The sequence below is a fragment of the Salvelinus fontinalis genome, chromosome 27, assembly GCF_029448725.1.
Source record: "Salvelinus fontinalis isolate EN_2023a chromosome 27, ASM2944872v1, whole genome shotgun sequence".
Taxonomy (NCBI): Eukaryota; Metazoa; Chordata; class Actinopteri; order Salmoniformes; family Salmonidae; genus Salvelinus; species Salvelinus fontinalis.
The window spans coordinates 2,787-25,554 of NC_074691.1; the positions used below are offsets into that span (position 1 = coordinate 2,787).

General features: G+C 43.1%; 2 protein-coding genes across 10 annotated transcripts; one reads left to right on the forward strand and one right to left on the reverse strand.

The window, feature by feature from the left end:
- Positions 1 to 617: 617 nt before the first annotated feature.
- LOC129824811 (uncharacterized) lies at positions 618 to 19,683 on the reverse strand. 6 transcript variants are annotated; one of them, XM_055884312.1, is made up of 21 exons: positions 11,783 to 13,178; positions 11,622 to 11,680; positions 11,455 to 11,535; positions 10,488 to 10,631; positions 10,133 to 10,231; positions 9,701 to 9,799; positions 9,436 to 9,597; positions 9,185 to 9,284; positions 8,820 to 9,040; positions 7,992 to 8,148; positions 7,598 to 7,821; positions 7,163 to 7,283; positions 6,721 to 6,917; positions 6,502 to 6,616; positions 6,135 to 6,304; positions 5,941 to 6,038; positions 5,665 to 5,795; positions 5,148 to 5,337; positions 999 to 1,140; positions 807 to 903; positions 618 to 733 (listed from the first exon to the last, which is right to left on the reverse strand). In XM_055884312.1, exons 3-21 carry the CDS (start codon positions 11,464 to 11,466, stop codon positions 660 to 662), a joined length of 2,553 nt encoding a protein of 850 aa, XP_055740287.1. In that variant the 5' UTR covers positions 11,467 to 11,535; positions 11,622 to 11,680; positions 11,783 to 13,178; the 3' UTR covers positions 618 to 659. The 6 variants fall into 6 exon arrangements, with proteins under 6 accessions (XP_055740287.1, XP_055740281.1, XP_055740283.1 ...); XM_055884306.1 differs by lacking the exons at positions 11,455 to 11,535; positions 11,622 to 11,680; positions 11,783 to 13,178 and adding exons at positions 13,218 to 13,391; positions 19,460 to 19,683; XM_055884308.1 differs by adding an exon at positions 13,218 to 13,309 and having other exon boundaries at positions 11,455 to 12,664.
- LOC129824816 (zinc finger CCHC domain-containing protein 3-like) lies at positions 13,703 to 21,090 on the forward strand. Of its 4 annotated transcripts, none has more exons than XM_055884316.1 (2): positions 13,703 to 14,510; positions 20,670 to 21,090. In XM_055884316.1, exons 1-2 carry the CDS (start codon positions 13,839 to 13,841, stop codon positions 20,817 to 20,819), a joined length of 822 nt encoding a protein of 273 aa, XP_055740291.1. In that variant the 5' UTR covers positions 13,703 to 13,838; the 3' UTR covers positions 20,820 to 21,090. The 4 variants fall into 4 exon arrangements, 1 of the variants encoding a protein (XP_055740291.1); XR_008754790.1 differs by lacking the exon at positions 13,703 to 14,510 and adding an exon at positions 19,738 to 20,555; XR_008754789.1 differs by lacking the exon at positions 13,703 to 14,510 and adding an exon at positions 19,738 to 20,454.
- The last annotated feature ends 1,678 nt before the right edge of the window (positions 21,091 to 22,768 follow it).

The following is a 22,768-nucleotide window of genomic DNA, read 5'->3' on the forward strand; positions in this document are numbered from 1 at the left end:
TAGGTTGCAACGTATTCATGGCTCTGTACCTTCCGTAGTCCGGACTTGGCGATTGTTAAGAGAACTCTGGTGGCATATCTTGTGGGGTATGCATGGGTGTCCGAGCTGTGCGCTATTAGTTTTAAATACATTCAGCTTATCAACACTTCTTACAAAAAACAAGTAGTGATGAAGTCAAGCTCTCCCCATTTGAGATTGACATGCATATCATTAAAGAAATGTCCATATTTGGATGGAAACCAAGCTAGTGAGAGGTATCAAGGAAAGTTGTAATTTGTTGAAAATTACCAACACTGCTGCGCTCCCTGGGGCCTGCATCCAACCACAGCCCTGCTGGCCTCACTTTGGCAAACCACCATCTGCTATAACATTGAGTCAGTTCTTCCTACTGGACATTGGAAAGCTTTTGTTTTGACACCCATTGTTCATCCTAGATGGGAAATTGGTGCGCAACACTTATCTCCGGTGGATGGTTCAGAGTTCCATGCTTACAAAAGGGTTGATTGACACACGTCAGATGACAAGCCTACTACATCCACTAAAGTATATGCGCAAATCAGATACAATTAAGGTAGCTCCAACGGTTAGGATTGTTTCTACGCAAGTAAAAAACTTAATTGTTGTATAGAACACTTTATTTGACATGTTAGAATAAGACATTACACCCAAAGAATGTATCCAGAAGAAACATACAAATGACGCTCCTCAAAGAGGTCTCTGACATGTCGTTGACCTGTTGAGAGAGAGAGAACCTATTAGTTCAGTTATGGTCTGACAGGGTCTGAAAAGCAGAAAACAAGACCTACCTCTTTTCGAGTTGTCTTGATTCACACATTGTCCACTACAGGGGCCGCCAGAGGGACTACTGGCGTCACAGATGACCACATCACAATGGACAAAGACCTAGGAATCAAAGATTTGATGGTGTCAGAAATTTAAAAGGGATGATTGCCACTCACAAAATTAACCAATAAAGATTGTTGGGTGAAATTTGTTACCTGGCCACTCGGCTCAACCGCATCCTCGACGAAGGAAAACATATAGACCTCAAAGCGTTTGACGTGAGGGGGGAAGTGGACCCTGGCGTCAGCTACCACCGGGTGGAAGACTACACGGTACGGATCCTCCGGGTTCTCACAACTGCCAGTGTAGAGAGAGGGACTAAGTTAGGAACAAGAACACTAAACCCCAACCGCCTTGTGTACGAAGTCTTATGGTGGTGTCATGACTGTCCTGTGAGGATCAGATCAATTTACACCATGTTGTAAATGACAGGAGAAGTGGGTTCCTTCTCCCCCTCCAGTATGAACTAAAGGAATGTCTTTGTTAACAGGCTTTTCCCACCAAAACTCTTACCCCTCCTAAATTCACCTCGGTCTTGAAAAACACCCAACATATTTCATATTCAATGTAAAGGCTCGAGACTTCCTACCTGTAGTGTGAGCACTTTTCTAGTTCCAGTATTTCCTTTTTAAAAAACAACATGACATTCTTTTTCTATCTCTGACCAGTCTTATGTTAGAAATATTGTTCCAGTATTCACTTTTGAACGTATAAGAGAAACTCCTAGAAAATGTGCATAGTAAGTAGCCATGCCACAAGTGACATCAGAGAGCGGGTCAGACTGACAGAACTGTCCCCGGCGGCCAGAGTTCATAAAAGGATTGGTAACTGAAATTAACATTAGACCAGAAAACCGTCAGTCGCAAGCTACACATTTGAAACTTCCCTAAATGCACCTTCCTAAGGACGGCGAGCTGCAGCTCATGTCCAAAGTGGTCCGAAACCTGAATACGAACACGAGGGAGAATAAACACCCCTCAGGCAGACAGTCACTGGTACAACCGATTAGCTGTTTGAGCCAAGTACCTAGAAAAGCTAACTTCAGTGGGACCATTCTGCTACTATATCCAAACCATCCTACTCTCATCACCCACTGAGGAATCAGCGACAGGGTTGATTAGCCCATCTTCCAGAATGAGTGAAAGGAAAATCCATCCTGAAGTTCCGTTCAAGACTAGTCATTGGAGCCACGGACAACTATTGACATTGTGACCTCAGGGAGCCAATCAGAGAGAAGACCCAACCACGGCGGCATCCCACATAAATACATTCATGCAAAAATGTAACAACGATAAGTGTCCCTTATGGAACCATGGGTGGGGGAGACATCGTAACAAGCCGTCATATTGTGTCAGTCCGCTAGGGACCTGTGTGTTTAGCTAGTAAATAAATTAAACCAATTGGTGTAGTACTGAATCATAAGGCTGGGGTTCTTGCAGCTGCGAGGAGGATACGATGTAATGGTTAATAAGTTGACTTTAGCAATGTAATAGATTTCTACCGTCTAGAGTTTAAGTCGGGAGACGGTATCTTTAAAACCGTTTCCTCGGCACCCCAAATCCTAACACGATTCATTTAGAGTCGGGTAACAATTAAACAGTCCTCAGATAATTCAAGGTCACGACAGTAGTTTGTTGGTTTTAATTTCTGATCTTTCGGCCCATCAGACCTGGAAAAATCTGATTTAGTAAATGTTTTATTTATTTAATAACAGAAATTGGGCTGCCTATTTGAAAAAAAATGCATTTAATTTGTCAAGGGAGGGTCATACTAGCAATGCCATAGCATTTCTCATCAACAATATTACTTTGTCTACTGCAAAGGCTTTTATAGCTAGGTAAATGACGGATGTCCAACATGCATATTCAATTACATTGACATGAATGCATTCTCATGTGGTGAGACATCCCTCTAAATGGTTCTTCAAATTCTAAATGATCCAGAATGGTCAGACTACAGGCGACCTGAATATTGATCAATTGACCGTGGTTTAACCCTTAGTTACCGAATAGACAGCTGGTATCATATTTTCAAAATAAGTACTTCATTTTAATTAAGAATTTCATGCAATGCGCCAGAGCAATTCTTCCGCTGTCGGAAAAATTGGTCACACAAAATAAATTCTACACCCATGGCATCAGATTCACATGTGGAGGACTTCTGTGAAGGGAGCAGCTCTACAAAGTAACCTACGCATTGACAGTTTAGGCCTACTTTTGTCATTTGCATCTTTGGGAGGTTTATCATTTACTGTTTAACTGACAGATATTAGCAAAAAGGGATTTGTGAAATCTGAAGACGTTACATTAAGAGACAAACGCCCACACCAGTACAAATCCACTTGAGCTGACAGACAAGAGCTTCCTCAGGATTTTACTCAACGATTTAAGCCAAGTATGATATAGTTGCAGCTGAAGTGACAAATCTGAACTGCCCATTTCATGCACAGCCATGTGAATGTGGTGTCTTTTCCTATGATCTACAAAACATTATCAGCCTGTTTTTTTCAAACTGCTACCACCCCCACCAGGATGACATTTTGATTTAATAAACCGCTGCAAAGTTACACCCGTGACAGATGAGCCTTGTGTCCACCGGAGCAAATTAAAATAGGGGGTGCCAAAATTTTAAATTGCGTGATTTGATAGCATTTGGCAAACCCGATCCCCCAAATAAATGGTTTTGACCATAAAGTTGTTTCACTCCACTGCTTGGTGTAACATGTATCCAGATACTGAAAAGACACCCGCAAAATAAAGTGTCATTTGCAGCGTGCATAATCATGGGCAAAGTCATTGTAGCCCATCTACCAAAGGTTGCAGTGTCCATTACAATGTAGGAAAAATAAGTAATCTTTCAATAGTTACCCAATTTAAATTCTTGAGAAGATGACAAAGTTAAAACTTAGGCCAGCGGTGTCCATCTGTGGCAAAGTGCTCACCCAAATCAATGCTTATGACAAACCCAGCTGTGTCGTAACATTTTTTTTTAAATATGAACATTAGCTAGCTAAATAAGGTTAGCAAGATGCTGCTACACTTGACTGTGGTATTTGTTCATGTTTAGCAACTCCCAATTAGCGCATTCCTCTAGGACAGGAAATTCCATTGAAAGTGGCATCAACTTCTAGGGATCCTGTCAACTGATCCTATTCAGTTTCAAACATCAACTTCCATGCTGCACAGGCGTGTGAACCATCCTTTATGTTAAGCGCATAACCGTTTTAAACACAAGAGGTCACTTGTGCCTGAATCCAACAAGTATTCAGTCAGTGTTAAGAGCAGTTGTATGAAACCAAGCGGAAAGGCAAGCCAAGCTTGCCAGCCGCTCTCGATTTCCATTCGACTGACCATCAGTTCGGCACAGCACTGAACTGTAGCAAACCAAAAGGATAACATTGAGTAAAAAGGTGTAGGTAACGCCAACATAGTGTCTTAACCTTTCCACACGAGAGTTCCAAATATCTTCAACAGTCGCCCCAGCGGGAGTTTATTTTATGCGCGGGATGTCAGAATGCACTCACCGTTCCAAAATGTGGACTGTTAACCCACGCTGACCTCAAACCAAGGCACACTACCTGCTCATTTTCTATAGGCTGTTCCAACTTCTAAGTTTGCCTCATTAATTCACAAAAATAGCCCATTTCACTGTTGCAGACAATTTCTTTTTGAGAATTTGAATGAGCCGTACAAACTTTCCTTCAAGCATACAGACATTTGCACATCTAGTCAGAACAGGCCTTGCACAAACTTTCCCCCGGCACATTTATTGCCTGGTGGCCACATTGCCTTCCTTACAAATAACTGGACATGCTTGCATTCCTATCAAAGTGCCTTAATTTCTGTCTAACGTTTCTACTGTAAGTATAATGTACTTGGCGTTTTATTCATGCATTCTGATTCTTGCCTAGATTGTAATGGACACGTGTGTAAAACACTTTTGAAGGTGGTACTAATATGAGCTAACGCCATACAATGCAGTCGGGTTATCACCTAAGAGTCTGTCAGACTCAACTGACGTATGGTGTTTAAGACACCTGGGATCTCGGAGTACCCGAGATGCTACGTGTGATGCTACGCGCCAGAATCTCCCATAAGTGTTCATTTGGGTGGAGATCTGGTGACAGACCGCATACTGCTCACATCGTTTTTAAGCTCAAACCATTGTGACCACTCATTACCTATGGATGGGGGCATAGCCACGGTAGCCAAAGTAAATGGCCTGCCAAGCATGATAGGTTGCTAATTACTCAGGAACCACACCTGTGGAATAACACTTGTTTAGGCCCAAAAACAACAAGTTACCCATTAATGATGAGATTCCACCGGGGTCGGGAGTCACGGTCCTCGTTGGGGGTGGCCCAGCAGTGGTCAAGCACCAGCGCTACCTTGGGGTCAGAGGACCTGGTCAGCTCCACCTCAAAGTGCAGAGGCTGTCTCAGGTACCTCACCACTGGATAGTCCTCCTCCTGGTGGAACGTGTTATACGAGGCGTCTGGAACACAGAACGAGACAACCGGTGGGCACAAAACAGCGAGGTACCGTCTCAACTTGTCCATTAAACACACGTTTATCATATCCGGTTGTGCCCCGATGAACCCCCCCACCAGAGGCTTCTGACAAATTCCCAAATCAGCTCCTCACCGTTACTCCATAGCCACACCTGTAGATCTCAGAACGCAAGAGTAATATATCATAAGGCTTACATTTTTGGGAATGGTTTTGTAAAGGACACCGTCCAAGATTCTATATTTCATTTCCAGATTATCAGGAGTGATTAGAATTGAGGCCAAGTTGAAATTCTGAATTTGTGCACGCTTACCCTGAGCGAGTCTCATTCTGACCATTTGTCGACCTGTCCCAGTCTCGGCAAAGCGCTCGTTGTCACGCGGCCTGGTGAGGAAGGCCAATGTGCGAGTGATGTTGACCACATAGTAGCAGGAAACCTTTAACCTAAAAAGAGGGATGTAGGGGAAACTTCAAGCAGTGGAGTGGACACACTGGTAGTAGAGGCACATTTTCCCTGTATACAAAGTATTGAGCAATTGAAGAATTTAAAAAATCTAACAGCTACAATTGTGATGCGTAATGCACTTACTGATATTCCTCCTCTGAAGACGTCGTGCCATTCAGCTTCACCTCAAGTTCATCTGGCAAGGAGATTTCGTTCTCATACAGCATGACATTGTTGATAAACTATGTAGTAGAGGGGAATTGACTTATTACAGCCTGCAGAAGCAAACAGTCCGTAAATACACAGTACCCATCACCTCAGGGTAATAGTCATTTTACCTTCCTGGTGGTGCCACAGGAGTTGACAGTGAAGTGGAAGTAGGCGAAGCGATCGTCGCTGTAGGTGGGACCACAGGCGGGGTCGCTCAGGGTCAGCTGACCGGGGTTCAGACTGGGAGCAGACTCCACCTTGACCGCCAGCGCAGTCATCGTTCCGTTAGAGAAACACTCTTGGGGGTGGGGGAGCAAAAGACAGGTTCTGTATTTGTTACACTTCATTGAGCACAGTAGACCCAATAGCATAGCACCAAAAGTGCAAACCATGCCCATCTGGCACTACTATTAGACTCACAGTATTTGCAAGGAACCCAGGTTAGGTAACCATGTCAAACGACTATTTATCGGAAGTAATTGTTTGAGAACCAACCAGTCAGCGTTTTGAGGAAGCTGCAAGCCAGGGAAAAGTGTTTGATGGTCATGTTGTTGTAAGGATTCAACAGAGCCACATCCAGCCTGCTCCTGACAGAGGACGGGTGAACCGACTGGGAACCAATGGGAGAGTTCATTAGCATGCATGTATACAGGGTAAGGAAAGCAAGGCTAGCTGCAGCAATTTAGGTTAACATGTTTTGGGAGAGCATCGTACCTCAAACACTGCGTCCGGCGAAGAGAAGGGTAACGTGATGGTGAAGTCTGCGTCGCCCTCTGTTAAATACTGTTGAGCAAGCTCATGGTTAAGCAGCCGCTTGCCAACCAAGACCACGAAAAAGGGCTCTTGGTTCCTGTAGTCCACAGTGATGTGAAAGTTCTCCTGATCACAGTTGCCAGTGACTGAGGGTGGCACTACAAGGACAAACAGGGTTGTGTTTATTAAGCACAAAAAACAGGAAGGTACTACTTGAACTTGTCCAAGGACGATCCTGAAATATCAGGAACAGGACACTGGGTCCAAATACTCTAAAGCTTAACATTTTCTTTGTAGAGAGACCGCATAGGAAAAACCTACAGTATGGCTAGTTGGGCTTTCACTGCAATCATTAACGAGAGGAAGCCATTCAACAGTAGTTTGGCGTAGTCCAGAGACATACCAATGTCCAGCAGTACAGCGTCCACAACGGCAGAGTGAGAGAAAGGAGCGTACTCTGGAAAGACGACCAGGCCGTAGATCAGCTGAAGAGTGAAGGTTGTGACACCTTGTTCCGCCCTTCTCTGTAGTGAAGTTAAAAGCATTGGTCAATTGATAGCATTATTGTTGTAACAGAACTCTATTCAATATCAAGTGACAACTAAGTACATATTGGGACTATTAAAACAAACTACATACTTGAATTAATGTTGCCCTCATTCCTCTAAATCAAGCACTATTGGCAAGTGAATGCATACAACTGCCAAAATAATGGAAACACTTGAGTAAATGAGGGATACAAAGTACACTTGCGCCATTATTTATATTTTGTTGGTGGCCCACTTATTAGGGCATGTACAAATCACTGCGTGTGGCTTTGCATTTAACAGAAACACACCTCCTTAAAGACCACCGGGTCTGAGAAGGGCACCTCCATCCTGAAGCTCTTCAAGGTGTTGTCCAGGGATCTCTGCTCCTGAACATTGAAGCCTCTGGCGTTGCACTCTGCAACAGTTAGCACCATGGTGGGAAAGTTGATGTTCAGCAGCTCCACATCAAGGTTGAAAGTCCCCAACTGAAGCACAAACACTGCCTGCTCAGGAACTGTGTCTAAGGGCGTGTCTGTTCATTGGCAAACAAAAAAAACATTTTGAAATGCGGTACAATGGAAGTCGAAAATGGACATTTGTTATTGCCTCCCCGTTTCAGTACATGTTCTTCTGTTTTGTGCCTAATGAACAACCCAGGCATCCCAAATTACCATAGGCACTATTTAATTAAACTAGACTCACAGTTGCGAACTTGTGGAGGCCTGGCCATCGGAGGTGTTGTGATAGGGAAGAGGACTTTGTAGCGTGTGTCCTCGTGTGCGACCTCCTCAATCCACAGCAACTCAAGCATGGGCTCAATGGTGTAAGTGACAAAGTACTGGTCATCCTGAATATGGCTCTGTAAAGGGAGACGAGTGATGCATTCAGGCTGTAATACACAAGTGGAGTGCAAACACAGCTAAATGTTCCTTACAAGCCAGAATGTTACTCTACCGGTTATCTGTGTGGTTTGTCCTTCAGCCGCTCGTAATTTAAGACAATATCTGTTAACCCGACTTTAGAGAGCTGGTAGGCATATGGTTGTCAACTTGCATTTCCGGCGTGTGTATTTTCAAAGCAACCGACACGCAAAGTAAACACTGGCACAATATGTAAACAGTAGCCGAGTGTAACCGAACGTTGCTTGCATTCAGTTGAGTGGCAAAGCTACCGGCTCCCTAAAAAGTCAGGTAAACAATACTTTAATGTGGATATTTGGTCTCAAAATTCAAGCGGCTGAAGGACAAAAAGTAGAGTATGTTTTAGTGTCATTTTTTGCAACATTCACACGATTTTCAAATCCAATGTTTCAGGCTGTATACACACACCCAACAATCCATTGCATATTAGCCTGATTAAGCAGACAATTGCTCACTAAGAAACATTTAACACAAGACAACATTCCTAGGAGTTATCCCATGAGAGATGGCAAAGGGTTACTGCAAAGCACTGTCAACTGCTGCAGTAAAAAGGGCTCAACAAATAAGATTTAGAAATTAAGCAGGAACATTTTACTCATCCAACGCTGACCTTGAAATAGCCGCCAACCGCCCCCACCGGAATTTCAACAATAATATGAGCCTCTGTGACTAAAACCGAGTAGTTTCTGGCAGCCATTTCCTCAGTGTCCAGCCTCTTAGCGTCAATTCCCATGTACACCTCCAACATGGTGAAGGCATCAGAGGAGAAAAGTGGGTCTATGTGCTTGGGCATGTACCAGGTGATCACTTCTGGAGTAAAGGCCACTGCCCCTGCAGTGAAACAAGAAACCAAGTACACATCATAACAGAACATTTTGCAACTGAAAACAAATCAAAAGTCTTGTCTGGAGCCAATTAAGAACTGGGTTCATAGGATCTTAATTTGCCAAGTTAGTCCATTATTTCACACTCAACCTGGTGTTGGACAAACAGCCGTGGCATCTACTCGAGTAACCAGCCACTTCTGCTCAAAGAAGGTTGAGGTTGAGAGCACCCGCATCGGAACCCCAGCTACCTGTTCAGGGGGCAACCACACCAGGGCCGTGTTCAGTAGGGCACAACGTATTAACAATTTGTTGCAGAGTTCAGGTAGGGCCACCGTTTCCAAATTTTTTCTCTACTGAACATGACCCAGTTCATGGAGGAAGTGGAGAAAGTCAGCTTACATTCTGGAGGTATGTCTCCTCTGCATTATGAGGGCTTCTTAACACCAGCCGTGTGGGAGTGTTGGCTATTGCATAGCCCTTTCTTTGGACCTCATCCACACTCATGACCTTCTTGCTAGGACTAAAGACGACTGCTGTCATTTTGTATCCTGCAGCAACAGCCTGTCTCAGGAAATGGAAACATGAATTAAACAAATTGTCAACAAATGCACATTTTGTTAAGCGCCATCCTGTAGTGAAATTAAAGAAACTGAAATATGGCTACCTCAGCTCCTCTCCGGAAGTTGCCGCTCCTTGCTTTCGGGCCTCCAGTGGGCTGTTCAGGGACGGTTTGGATGTCTGGAAGAGTCCTTCTGACAGACACCTAGAGAAGAAAGGCCATTATTACCTATGCATTTTCTCCCTCCCATACAATACGAAATCAAGGGCCAGTTCTCAATCTGTCCACTCGCCTCCTTAAAATAAGGAGGATTGAATTGAGAGAGAGTCAAGACCCTCTACGTTGTGTCACAGAAGCAGAAGAAATGAAACACTGGACAGTTGTAGCTCTAGACAGATCATTTATACAGGCAGTACAACAAGCTCGACTGTAAACCTGTCCTTTGGGGCATGCTCTGCTCAGGAATTTAACAAATTGTCAACAATTGCACATTTTGTTTAGCGCCATACTGTAGTGAAATTACAGAGACATGGCTACCTCAGCTCCTCTCCGGAAGTTGCCGCTCCTTGCTTTCGGGCCTCCAGTGGGCTGTTCAGGGACGGTTTGGATGTCTGGAAGAGTCCTTCTGACAGACACCTAGAGAAGAAAGGCCATTATTCCCTATGCAGTTTCTCCCTCCCATACAATACGAAATCAAGGGCCAGTTCTCAATCTGTCCACTCGCCTCCTTAAATGAAGGAGTATTGAATTGAGAGAGAGTCAAGAACCTCTACGTTGTGTCACAGAAGAAATGAAACACTCGACAGTTGTAGCTCTAGACAGATCATTTATACAGGCAGTACGACAAGCTGGACTGTAAACATGTCCTTTGGGGCATGCTCTGCTCACTTGCCTCCATGTAGTTGCGGTCGCACAGAATCTCTCGGGAGGTCCAGGGGGTGTAGCTACAGGTTTTGCCCACTCTATACACAGGGTCTTCATTCATGTGGTTTCCTGGCAGCCTGAACTGCATGACCAAGCTGAACATCTTATCGTCCTAAAATGAAGGGGGAAGGGAAAAAAATTATTAAAGCCTTTCATTATATAGCAGAGAACAAATAAGTCAGTTGACCTTCATGCAAGTTATAGACTGTGGCAAAATTGCCTATATGAATGCAGCTGCCACTGTATTGAAGCCACACTACAGGAGAAGAGCTCAGTAGTACACATCACTGCAGTCTGTATCAGAAAGTTGGCTGGCCCTCTGAAAGCCCTCCATAAACTTCTGCTGTACCTTACGTCATCGTTAACTTAGAAATAAGAGATAGCTGCTTAAAAAACTGCTTAAAATGTTTCTGGCACCGTACTTCTAATAACCTCCATGCTCTAAAATTGTATGAATTAGCAACTCAGGCTTATTGAGGACCTTTTTACTGAAGAATGCATTTGTTTTCAATTATTACATTTTTCATCTAGTGATGCAAATATTGACTTGTATCTTTGTGTATACAGGGCTCATCTGTAAAAGAGCCTGGTCTCAGCATGACTCCATGTCAAAGGTTAAATAAAATGACGTTGCTACATTATGGGTTGCAAATGCAGTGACACTGAAAGGCAAACTGTCCATTTGAAGTTAAAGCAAACACTACAGTGCTTAGGGTTACTATGTTTTGGGAAAAGCAGTTTTGAAGAGAAGCAAAAAACATGGCATTCCCCATGGGGTCAAATTTAAAGCTGAATCCACACTGAGTAGCAAGGCCAGGCGTCAGGTTTATGATTTGTGTGTCATCTGGAAGGGATGGAGATTGTGTGAACACAATAGTTCACCAACAATATCAATCCAAGAATTATGAAAGGAGAATCATAAGAGACAAACTCACTGAAGACAGCATCAACCTCTTTAAAAAGAGGAGCGACACTCAAACGTATAACATTACCAAGGCATTCAGCGTTGAGGTCATCTGGAATGGGAAAGATTAGTTAAACCAAAAGATATATATATAGTCAAACGCTTAGTGCTTGAACTTGTAGGGTGAAAAATGCATACTTAAAGAAGGTTTCTGTTGTGCTTGTATGCCCACAGCTGCCAACAATAGGCAAAACAACCTGTAAGGCATTTGACAAATTATTATGATTGATTAAAAGGAGGAAGAACACAATTCAAATGTTTGCGTCGCATAAGACTCTTCTAGGCCTGCTCCTACTTACCCTGAGCTAAGGAAAGGAACCATTGTAGCACAGAATTGTTTTGATAAAATACACAGCTACAGAATCTAATATTTGACTCAAGGTGTGCAGCCTACAGCCCAGGGGTATTCAACTTTTACCCTATGACAAAGGCTTCCCACACTCAGTCACCTGAACCCCAAAGGGCTGCACATTTTCTTTTTATTCCCCTAGCCCTACAAAGCTGATTCAAATAATCAACTAATCATCAAGCTTTGTTAATGTGAATCAGCTGTGTAGTGTTAGGACAAAAACCAAAATGCACACCAAGTCTGGGAAACGCTCCCCTGCCCTACGAGCCTGCTGGTTTTCTGTTCTAACTGATAATGACTTGCACCCACCTGGTGTCCAAGGTCTAGATCAGTCCCCGATGACAGGAGAACAATGAAGAAATGCAGTGGAACTGGCTTTGAGACTAAGAGGTGAGTTTGAGGGCTATAGCTGTTCCTGCTCCTCACATTTCACTGTTTGCCACTGGCGTAATTGAATGAGGGGTTATGCTGGATGTAACCGGTGTGAAATGGGTAGCTGGTTTGGGGGTTAGTGCACTGATAGCGTTTCAATCGGTGACGTCACTCGCTCTGAGACCTTGAAGTAGTTGTTCCCCTTACTCTGCAAGGGCCGCGGCTTTTGTGGAGCGATGGGTAACTGTTGTATATGTGTGCAAAGGGTCACTGGTTCGGGACAGAAGTAAAACTGTTACACGGGCACCATTTAATTTGTCATCGATCGCTAGACCAGATGTTTTTTTATTTTTCCTCCTACCTTTTTATTACGCAGACATAAGCAGAGTTGACACCATCGAGGTGCCGATGTTTACTTTCGACACTAGTTATTTTTCTCCAGTTTCGTCCGACGAACAGACTGTAGTGGTAAAATAAAACAGGATAGATTTTTTAATGAAGTCCTAAGCATCACTCCAGTCAAAACAATCTCTGCGAACGTTCGATTCCAATATATGTAGTTCTATCTATGGAATACATACAAAAATGTCGTTAAAAAAATAGACATGTATCAAATATACTTGTCTGTACAGGTAAATGTAGGAAATCCAAAATGCACAAAAATATGTTTTTGTAATGTCTAAAATAAAATATGTGTATAATATACACTTGTCTGTAAAGAAATGCAGAAGCAATAAGCATTGTAAATGATGATAGAACACATCAAATTAATGTGAACATGAGGACACAAAGGAGAGATTTAATTAAAAGATCATCTTTTAATACTTTTTTATGCTGAAGATTTTTAAAGCTGAAAAAATCTATGTATGGCAAATCCACTCTGGGCAAATGGCCTCTTGAACAAAACTAAAAAATAGTTAACATCCTTGCTATTTCAGCCACTTGCTATGTTAAAGAAAAATCTCAGTTAATGATGAATGGATACAATTTGGAAGGATTTTCCAGAGTCATACCTCAGTAGGGTAGAGTTTCAGGTGGCACAACCATTGGTGCCATGAGGTCAAAGTGTGAAGGAGGGAGCAAGCCAGAGAGCTGTCTAGGAAGCAGTCCAGGCCCATGGCTTGGAGGCTTTGAGTTGGTCCCATCATTGTAATGCACTGTAGGGTATATGCTGCCCCATAGACCTGCTGGTAGTGGGAAAGGTGTTAGTGTGACAGGTTAAAGGAAATACTCATAGCCTGTTATGCATTAAAGTATTACTAAGTTCATAGTATGTGAGGATCTTAAAACATCTAAGGTTAAAAAGATCATGCATTCGGTATTAGTTGATAGAGATTGATAACATTCATATAATTGTGTTAAAATCCGTCAAGCGTACAAAGGGTACGAATTGTGAGAGGAATGTGTAAACGTTATGTTGATTATTTTATTTTGTCGTGGGTAAAAGTGTTAATTCGTGATCTACTAAATGCTCTTAATCTATGAGCCTGAGATCGATTGCTCTGGTCTCCACTCAAGTTCCCGGAGAAACCGCGGTCTTTTTTCATTGCACTAAAAGTCCTCAATGAGTAAACATTACCGTATCACTCTCGTGATTCAGTGCCTTTCAAGTTGAGTCCCTGTGCAGGCACAATATGAGGGTGCTAACGGTGCACATGTTCAACCCATGGGTCACTGAAGAAACTCTAGTGTGCTACCTCAGCCGGTACGTGACCATATTGCCAGGAGTGAGAAACATCAAGGACGCCCTTGGCATCTGGACAGGGAAGAGGCAGTTTCGTGTACTGCTAAAGGAGGACGAGAGCGGCCATGGTGGCTACCGCCATCCTCCCGCTTCCTTTTCCATCGGTGCAGACAGGGGCTACCTCATGTATGCTGGTCAGCCTCATTTCTGCAGGAAGTGTAGCACGTACGGGCACCTCGCCGATGCCTGCACCCAGACAAGGTGCAGAAACTGTGGGACTCTAGGCCATATAATGAGTGATTGCACCGTGCCCAAGCGCTGCAGTCTGTGTAACTCAGAGAACCACCTATTCCGTCACTGCCCGAAGGCAGCCCCCTCTTACGCCAGAGCGGTGAGCGGGAAAAGAGCAGATGAGGGAGAAAGCATGGAACTACGCGCTATTGAGGAGGTTGTGGATGAGCTGGTGATGGAGAGAGAACTGCGAGAGTCTGAGGAGAGCGGGAGTGAGACGCCATCATCATCTCACGAGGAAAGCGGAGAGACCGACAGGAGTTGGAACAACCAAGTGGAGGAGGAGAAGGGAGAGCCCACTGCGCCCTCGGCTCCGGAGAGCTGGACAACGGTGAGAGAGAGGAGGAAGTGCTCGGTGAAAAGGAAGCAGATGAGCCCTGTTTCCCCACTAATCCGCATGGAGGCGACTGAGAAGTCCGTTCTGGGCGGTGTTAGGGTTGAGTGAATTCAATCCGGTATGAGGACAAGTATGACGATGAGTCACCGATTGTATACTATATAGATTTTATTAATTAAGCAATAAATGGTAAATGCAATTTTCGTATTTATTGCTTAATAGCAAGAATGGTAAAGTACCGAAAAGACACGATAACAGGAACTGTGAGTGCAACAACAGGAATGAGGGGCAAGACAGTAACACTCTATCAAGATATCAGCGGACCCTCCGAAGCGCTAAGGTGCTGGACTAGTTTAAGCGCCAACACCAGCGATAGGCCAGTAAGTCTAAAACCACACTGGACCTCTACTCTAACAGGCCTGCCCTGAAGCAGGAACTAACAACTGTTAGAGTATATAAGGGGGGGTTTGGGGGTGTAGCCCAGTTCCTTTGTCTTGTCCTGCGTGACGATGCATTGAACCCGTATATACGAAAATTGCATTTGCCATTTATTGCTTAGTTAATAAAAACTATATAGTATACAATCGGTGACTCATCGTCATAATTGTCCTTATACCAGATTGAATTCACTCAACCCTAACAAGGGCGACAGTTTTTTCTCACATTTGTGCTCCATTTGCTTCTCTGTGTGTTTTTTACAAGAAGTACATTTTAAAAGATCAAAATGACGTGGAGAGATTTACGCGAGACTGGGTTCAGGGAGAGTCGATGTGGAGTGTCGGCGGAGTGCATTCTACAGGGGTTGGTGTCAGGGGCGAAAATCTGATATCAACCTTGGAGGGGACAATTACATGAAAATTGTCAGGAGCAATTCCTGAGGGGGACACCAAAAGTAATGCTGTGACACAGCCTACGTTGTAATATGTTAAATGTATATTGAGGGACCATAAATCACTACTACTGGATAATTGATAGGTACAGTAGTTAACTGAAGGGTTGTCCCAACTTGTTTAAATCATTATAATACTACTACTAATAATAGTTATAGCAGTGTTCCTTATCAGTCCAGTATGTATGCAGGTATTCGTACTTACAACCAGCAATATCAAGAAGGGGCAGTAGGCGGCAATGGTACTGTACACTGTATGGGAGCAGTTTTCATAAATACAATGAACATGGTGTGATCTCATCGTAAAGAATCTCCATTGAGAACCATCACAAAGTTGGTCTCCGTATTGAATTGACCTTTTAATTTGACTTTGTGATACATTTATATAGTCATTAAATATGTGCACCTGGCCTGAGTCTACTACAATATCTTTACAAGAACAAAAAGTTTAAAATAAGTACAGTTCTAAAAGCAAAATAACTACTTCAATGAAAAACCCAAATAAATCAAACAAAATATCCTTCAGTCAGTGTCTCGACTCTTCAAACAGCAGCTATGGACAAGTATGTCACACAAAGTATGCAATTTTAAATAAAATAACATGAAATAAATAATTTGTAGGTGTACTGTCATGTACTAAAAACTACTAAACAAAAGAACAAATATCAATTACACCAGGGGTCCATGGACTAATTGCAAGGTGTCCGTGAAATAAAAAAGTGTAATGAATGTAGTCAGTACCACAAGGTTTCCAGTAAGTTTACATATAATATAGAGGGGGTGGTGGTCCCTGAGGACCGCTGAAAACCTTGCCTGCCTTGCCTCAAAATACGCAGGGGTCCCAGTACCCAAAAAAGGTTGAGAACCACTGCTATACACACTACTGAACAAAAGAACCGAACATATGTTTGCGGGTTTCAATGGATCCAACAAATTGCTGGCAGATATTTTCCCTCTTGAGACTGTCCAGCCTGTCTTTATGTACATTACAGACAACTACGCCGTTCAGTCTCTCTTGGCCCATGCTAGCCCGTAGCCAAGTCTTTAACCTGCGGAGTGCACTGAAACTCCTCTCAGCCTCACATGAAGACACTGGCACCACAAACAAAATTCTGATCAGCACCTCAACTTGGTCAAACAACCCCCGCAACTCCACTGGAAGCCTCCTGAGGACCTCTGCTGCCTCTCCACTGCTGCTACAGGGGTATTTGTTGTGAAAGAGAGGGTTCTGCACTGAAATAATCTATGTTCAGTTCAGGGTACTGATCTAGAGACTCATCCAACTCCCCCGTGAGAAGCGCTCTTTCCAACTTTTGCAGGACGTTTAGACTGTCCTGGTCAAAACGGTGCCAAACTGAACCTCCACACCATCCAACACTTAAATTCTGCCCTATAGTGATCCACTGCTTTGCCAGCAAATTGTTTTGAGTGCGTCTCAATGGATTCAATAGAGTCAAAGTTGTTGCTTTCTCATACAGTGCAAGGTAGCTTTCGTCATCTCTCTTGCCCCTAAGAGATGACCGCACACTCGACTGCAGCCTGCATACCAGAGACAGTCTGAGTTTTCTTCTGCAGTGAAATGTTTAGACATTCAAGCTCTCCAAGAACAGCAGAGGCAAGTGTGAGGCCCAACACAGTCTTGCCTTTGCTGAAGTGCTCAAATAAGCCACTGGCAGTTGAAGCTGTCTTGGATGCAGTTTTTGCCATCTCCTCTAGGCTGCTGAGTACCCGCTCATACTGCCCTAGTACAGCTCTAATAGCCGTATTCCGCACAGTCTACCTTGTTGGACATAGGGGTTTCAGGGTGGTCAGATTTGTATCTTTGGACGTGGCAATTAATTCAAACATGCTCTTAAACTTTCCTGACTGGCCATAGAGGACACCTAACTGATGGACCCAAGAAAGGGAATCCCGGATCAGTGGGGAGGCTGAGCAGCCAGCCTGTGTAATCAGATTTACACAGTGTGTTCCACAATGGACATAGAGGGCTAATGGCTGCTGCCTCCTCACAATTGCCTGTGCACCTGTGTATTTTCCTGCCATGTTTGAGGCACCATTGTAACTCTGCCCACGTAAGCCAGACATGGGCAAATTGAGCCTCAACAACACATCAGTTACCACTTTCGCAATGCCCTCGCCTGTTGTCTCCGACACCCTGTATAGCCCAATAAATTCCTCGTGAGGGACACGGTCATGGTCAACATAACGCAGACAGACACTCTCCTGTTCAGCACCAGAGACATCTTGAGTACCATCAACAATTAATGAAAATTGTACAATCGGAAGAGACCTGATCTCAGCTGCAATGCCTCGAATGACTGTATTGGCCATGATGTTCAGAATTTCATTCTGTGCTTTGGGGCCTGTGTACATTGTGGTACGCTGTTAACCACTTCAGTAAATTGGGATCATCCTCTTCTGCCCTGAGTTTCAAAAGCTGGTATAAATTCCCACTGTCATCCATGTGGCCTCTAAAGGCTTGTCCCTGTCTTACTACATGCCGCACCGAACTAACAATTTTCATCAAGCAATGCCTTGCGTCCTCCTGCTGTTTACACCACACGCTGGATAACTGGACACTGATTGGATTTAGCTGGTGTGCTGTTACAGTTACAAAGTGGCAGTGGGTTTGGCAGTTTTGATGTGCTGTGAATTTTTCAATGGCTTTTCTCCAGTTCCTAAATCCTGCACTAATGAAGGCAGCATCTGCTCTTTGGCAAAAAGATGGCTGGCTTGAAAACCCTTGGCTACAGTGAAAACACAACACTCCTTTTATTGATGGATTATAATGTAGCCAGGGGAAATCGCGAAACCATCTCTCTTGAAACGTCAACACTCTGTTTGCAAGAGTTTGCGGTTCTATAAATTGTGGGTGTGGCTGATATGGTTTTGTGCCATCACTGAGGTAACTGGACGATGCTGTGCCACTGTCCCCTATACTGGTGCTGCTGGCAACAAGGGTGACACCTGGTCCTGCCGTGGCTGTGACACTGTCCTCTGAAGTCTCTCTCCTTGGCTCTTTCCCTTTCACCACCCTCACAGTCTGTCTCCTAGAAAATAAATAAGGTGTTTGCTGTACTCCTAACTAACGGTACCCAAAACTACACAATTAATCACAACAGCAATACCATGGCCTTAAACAAATCTTAGTTTAGTCACCAGTTTAAGTTGAGTGGGGGTATCCATGGCATTTTCCAATTATGTCCCTATTTTACAAATCAAAAAAATTGAGAACCTTTCATAATGTTGCCAAACAAAGACTCAACAAACTTATCTGAGACTCCCTGTCTCTGCCAGTCTGTCCCCAGCTCTGCTGTCTGTGTGCCATATGTTGCCTGCTCTGCCTAATGATGACATTGTGAAACATTTCCATTAGCATTTCACTTCTTTCTTATGAACATTTTATCAACTCGTCTTTGAGATATTAGGCTACTAGAGTTCTTACTTTGCGTTTTGGTGTACTGAAAAATACTCTGATGTCCGTCTTTTTACTTTTTTCTGACATGTTTCTACCTGGCTGGCTGGCTGGCCGGTCTAGCTGCACACACACACACATTTACACAACACATGCTGCAACGTTTTGAAATTTTAACATCGTTTGTTTCATATTGGCAGGCTTCCAACAATAGCGGAATTTGCAAAGCTAGCGAGCACCAATTCCGTTTCTGTGGTGTTTGCTATAATCTTTGCTACCTGGTTAAATAAAGGTGGAAAAAAAAATCACTAGCGACAATTTAGCTTTTGCAACGAGACCATTAAATATATTTAAGACAATGGTATAAGAGAGTGTAGTTCTGTTCAGTTTGGACTTCAGTTTATCGTTAACCTTATCACAGGCACTTTGAAGCACTACAGCTGCATGCTAATCTTGGAATAAACTGACGATAGCAAATATTCCATCTTTGACGACGCCACAAATGGAATAGGTACTAGCATCGCTTGATAGTTAATGTTTGCTTTAGTTTACTCGCTAGCTCTGCAAATGCAGCTAGTGTGAACCCTGCAACATTAAAAAAATATATATACATTGCTATGGCGCGATTGACTGGATTACCTCACGTCAGTTACGTACATCGAGTGCCTTTCGGACAGTAGATACGAACCCTCTATTACCTTGCAAGCTAAAGAACTGGCAGTGGATCAAATCATTGTGAGGCAAAGGGCGGGGGGGTCGCAATCTTGTGAAACTTAAAAACGCGCTATTAAGTGTCTATAATCAGCACAAGTGCTTTAATTGCGTATTATTAATATTATTGAAATTACATAGTTATGTTTACAGTGATATATTGGGGGGGACAAATCATATTTTTCCCAGGATGGGGGGGTGGGGGGGGGGGTTTCGTGTGTCCCCCGTCCCCCCTGGGATTTCCGCGCTATGTGGGAATAGGGATTTAAAAATAGTAGGAAGTTTTTCGGCAGTACACGGGAGGGTTTTAATAGTGTTAGGATTTATGTTTATGCACTATAGCCTGTTAGCATATTGTTTGAAGATGAATATTGTTTTGTTACACACACACAAACAATACAGATGGGTGTGTGTAAAGACTGACCACAGCTTTTATGGCCTGTGTTGGTCAGTCTGGAGAGGGGAGGGGTGCATGTCTCTAGGCCAACCAGGAGGTTAGAATACTGGACAATACCATATTAGGAACTGTTTCAGTGTAGAATCTACAGACACAAGACGGATCTAATCTACCCAGCAACCAGATGTGGACAAAGGGAAGCGCCAAGGGGCTTGGACAAATCCGAGGGCCAGCAAGGGCGGAGCAAAGTCTAAACCGCGCCCAGCCTCTACTGTGATAGGCCAACAGGCGCGTTGGAACTACGTCATCATGGTATAAGAACAGCTGGTTACGTACTTCCTGCCAGTTCTCCGATCTACCCTGCGTGGAGATACTGTGAACTCGTATATACGAAAATTGCATTTGCTATTCATTGTTTGCGGTAATTAAACATAATTAAAGAAAGTTAGCAGACCTTGCTTTTTATTTATCCTGACACCGGATGTGTTACACGCAGCGTTCACAATAGTAGATATCAATTGGAGGGGTAAATGTTTTAGATTTATTAACGTATATGCACCATCGACACCCAAGGAAAGGAGGGAAATGCTTAACGACCTAGACGCTGTTTTTATGACAAACAGACAGGTGTTTATGGGGGGAGATTTTAATGTATCATATGGCCGAGGTAATCTAGGAGGGCATCTTGTAAAAGTCTAATAGGTAAGTATACATTGTTATAACTAACTTCTTTCTAAGCAGGGTTTCTCACACACCCAAAGACAGATGGCTGGCACAGGAAAGGCCTTGATCAAGAGTGCTTGGGTCTGCATTTCACGAGATAAGACACACACACACATACCCAAGGACGGAGGGCTGACTACGCACACACAAAATCTCCTGTTTAGCTGAACATTTGGTAACAAAGAACTTTTGCTATAAGACTCAGAAGGATGACGCCCAGCTCATCAGGACCAATCTGAGAAGACAACAACCTGTCCAGAACCAACCAAAGGACCAGAACTTCCAGACTCAACCTACTTTCTGTGTTGTATAAAATGTCTATGCATTCTGTTATCTGGGCTTTTTCTGGAGGTTCTCTATGAGCCGAAGGAACGAGACCGTATACGCTTGTACCAGATATCTTTACTCATAATTAAACTGTCGCTTGTCATACAATTTATCACCTTGTCTGAATCGATCCTTGACCGGCTCGCCCTTCTCCATATCCAATTATCAACAATATGCACCATCGACACCCAAGGAAAGGAGGGAAATGCTTAACGACCTAGACGCTGTTTTTATGACAAACAGATAGGTGTTAATAGGGGGAGATTTTAATGTATCATATGACCGAGGTAATCTAGGAGGGCATCTTGTAAAAAGTCTAATAGGTAAATATAATTTGGTTGATACTTATAGTGGCGCATGCGGATGATCCAGGTTTCACTTGGGGAAAACAGCAGGGGCGCGAGGAGCGGTATAGATGATCTGTTTGTTCCTCGTGGACTCGGCGTGTCCTCTGCGCGCGACACTCCGGTATTCTATTCAGACCACAGTTGCCTGTCTGTGACAGTAGAATTAAAAACAATTGAATTTGGAAAAGGGTATTGGAAAATTAATAACGGCATTTTACATGACAACTTTTGGGACAAGATGTAGGTCTTTTTTCCAGTGTTGTGTAACTATGAAACCGTTTTATTCTACTGTCATAGAGTGGTGGGAGAGCACAAAATTAAGAATCAAGATTTTTATTCAGAATTTTTGCAAAGACAAAGTAAGTAATACCCACAAATAATTTTATAAATTGCAGAATGAACTAAAAGATATACACATCCAAGGTAATTTGAATGGTGGTGGATTAGATAAAGACAAATTGTGTATCCTGCAGAAAAAGCAGCATGCCTTTTTTGAAAAGAAAGCTCGAGACTTCATTTTTAAAAGTCACTAAGATAAATGGGAAAATTATGAGAAGTGCTCTGCATATGTGGTGCTCTTTTCAAACAAATTAAATCACGGGGAAAGAGGACTATTACTGCTTTATTGGACCAAAATGGGGAGATGGTTGAGGATGGAGATGGCATGCTTGGTGTCGCTACACATCACTTTTCTCAGCTATTTCAAAAACAAACAATTGATTATGAGAAGGGGACTAATTTTAAAAAATGCGTGGATGTGCAGATACCTTTTGATATTAGAGACCAATTAAAAGGGGAATTGAAATTAGATGAAATTTATATGGCACTGAAGAGCATGAAAGATAACAACGTACCAGGAGTGGATGGGCTCTCTAAAGAGTTTTGCATAGTTTTTGGGGATTTAATTGGATGTCATCTGTTGGAAGTGTTTAGAGGTATATTTGGTTTGGGGCATATGGGAGGTTCGATGTGCGAGGGGGTAATCTCTCTACTAAGGGATAGCCAAATTTGAACAAAAAAATGTGGAAAGGGTGCAATTATTAGCATTAGTGACTCTGGTGTCCCTTATCAAGACCAAACTTTGGGAGGCCAGATGTGGTGCGGTCAATGACACCCTCAAGTGGTCACCGACGGGATTAGTTCAATTTATAAAACAGGACATTTGGAAAAGAATACAATTCGAAATACATAAGTGGGGCATTGTATCAGTAAAACAGAAATGGAAAGGGATTTACCCTTCACTGTAAACGTATTTAGAGTCAATTGAAATGTAGGCTAAGCCTTTGTACATATTTGATATACACTGAGGTTTATTCAGAGTTCACTTTGGTATATGTTTATATTTATAGAATTATTTGTATTGTTTTTTTGGAGATTGTTAGAGGCATGTTAAACTTGAATGTAATAATACTGGTCAGGTTCTGCAGAACAGCACTTTTTTGA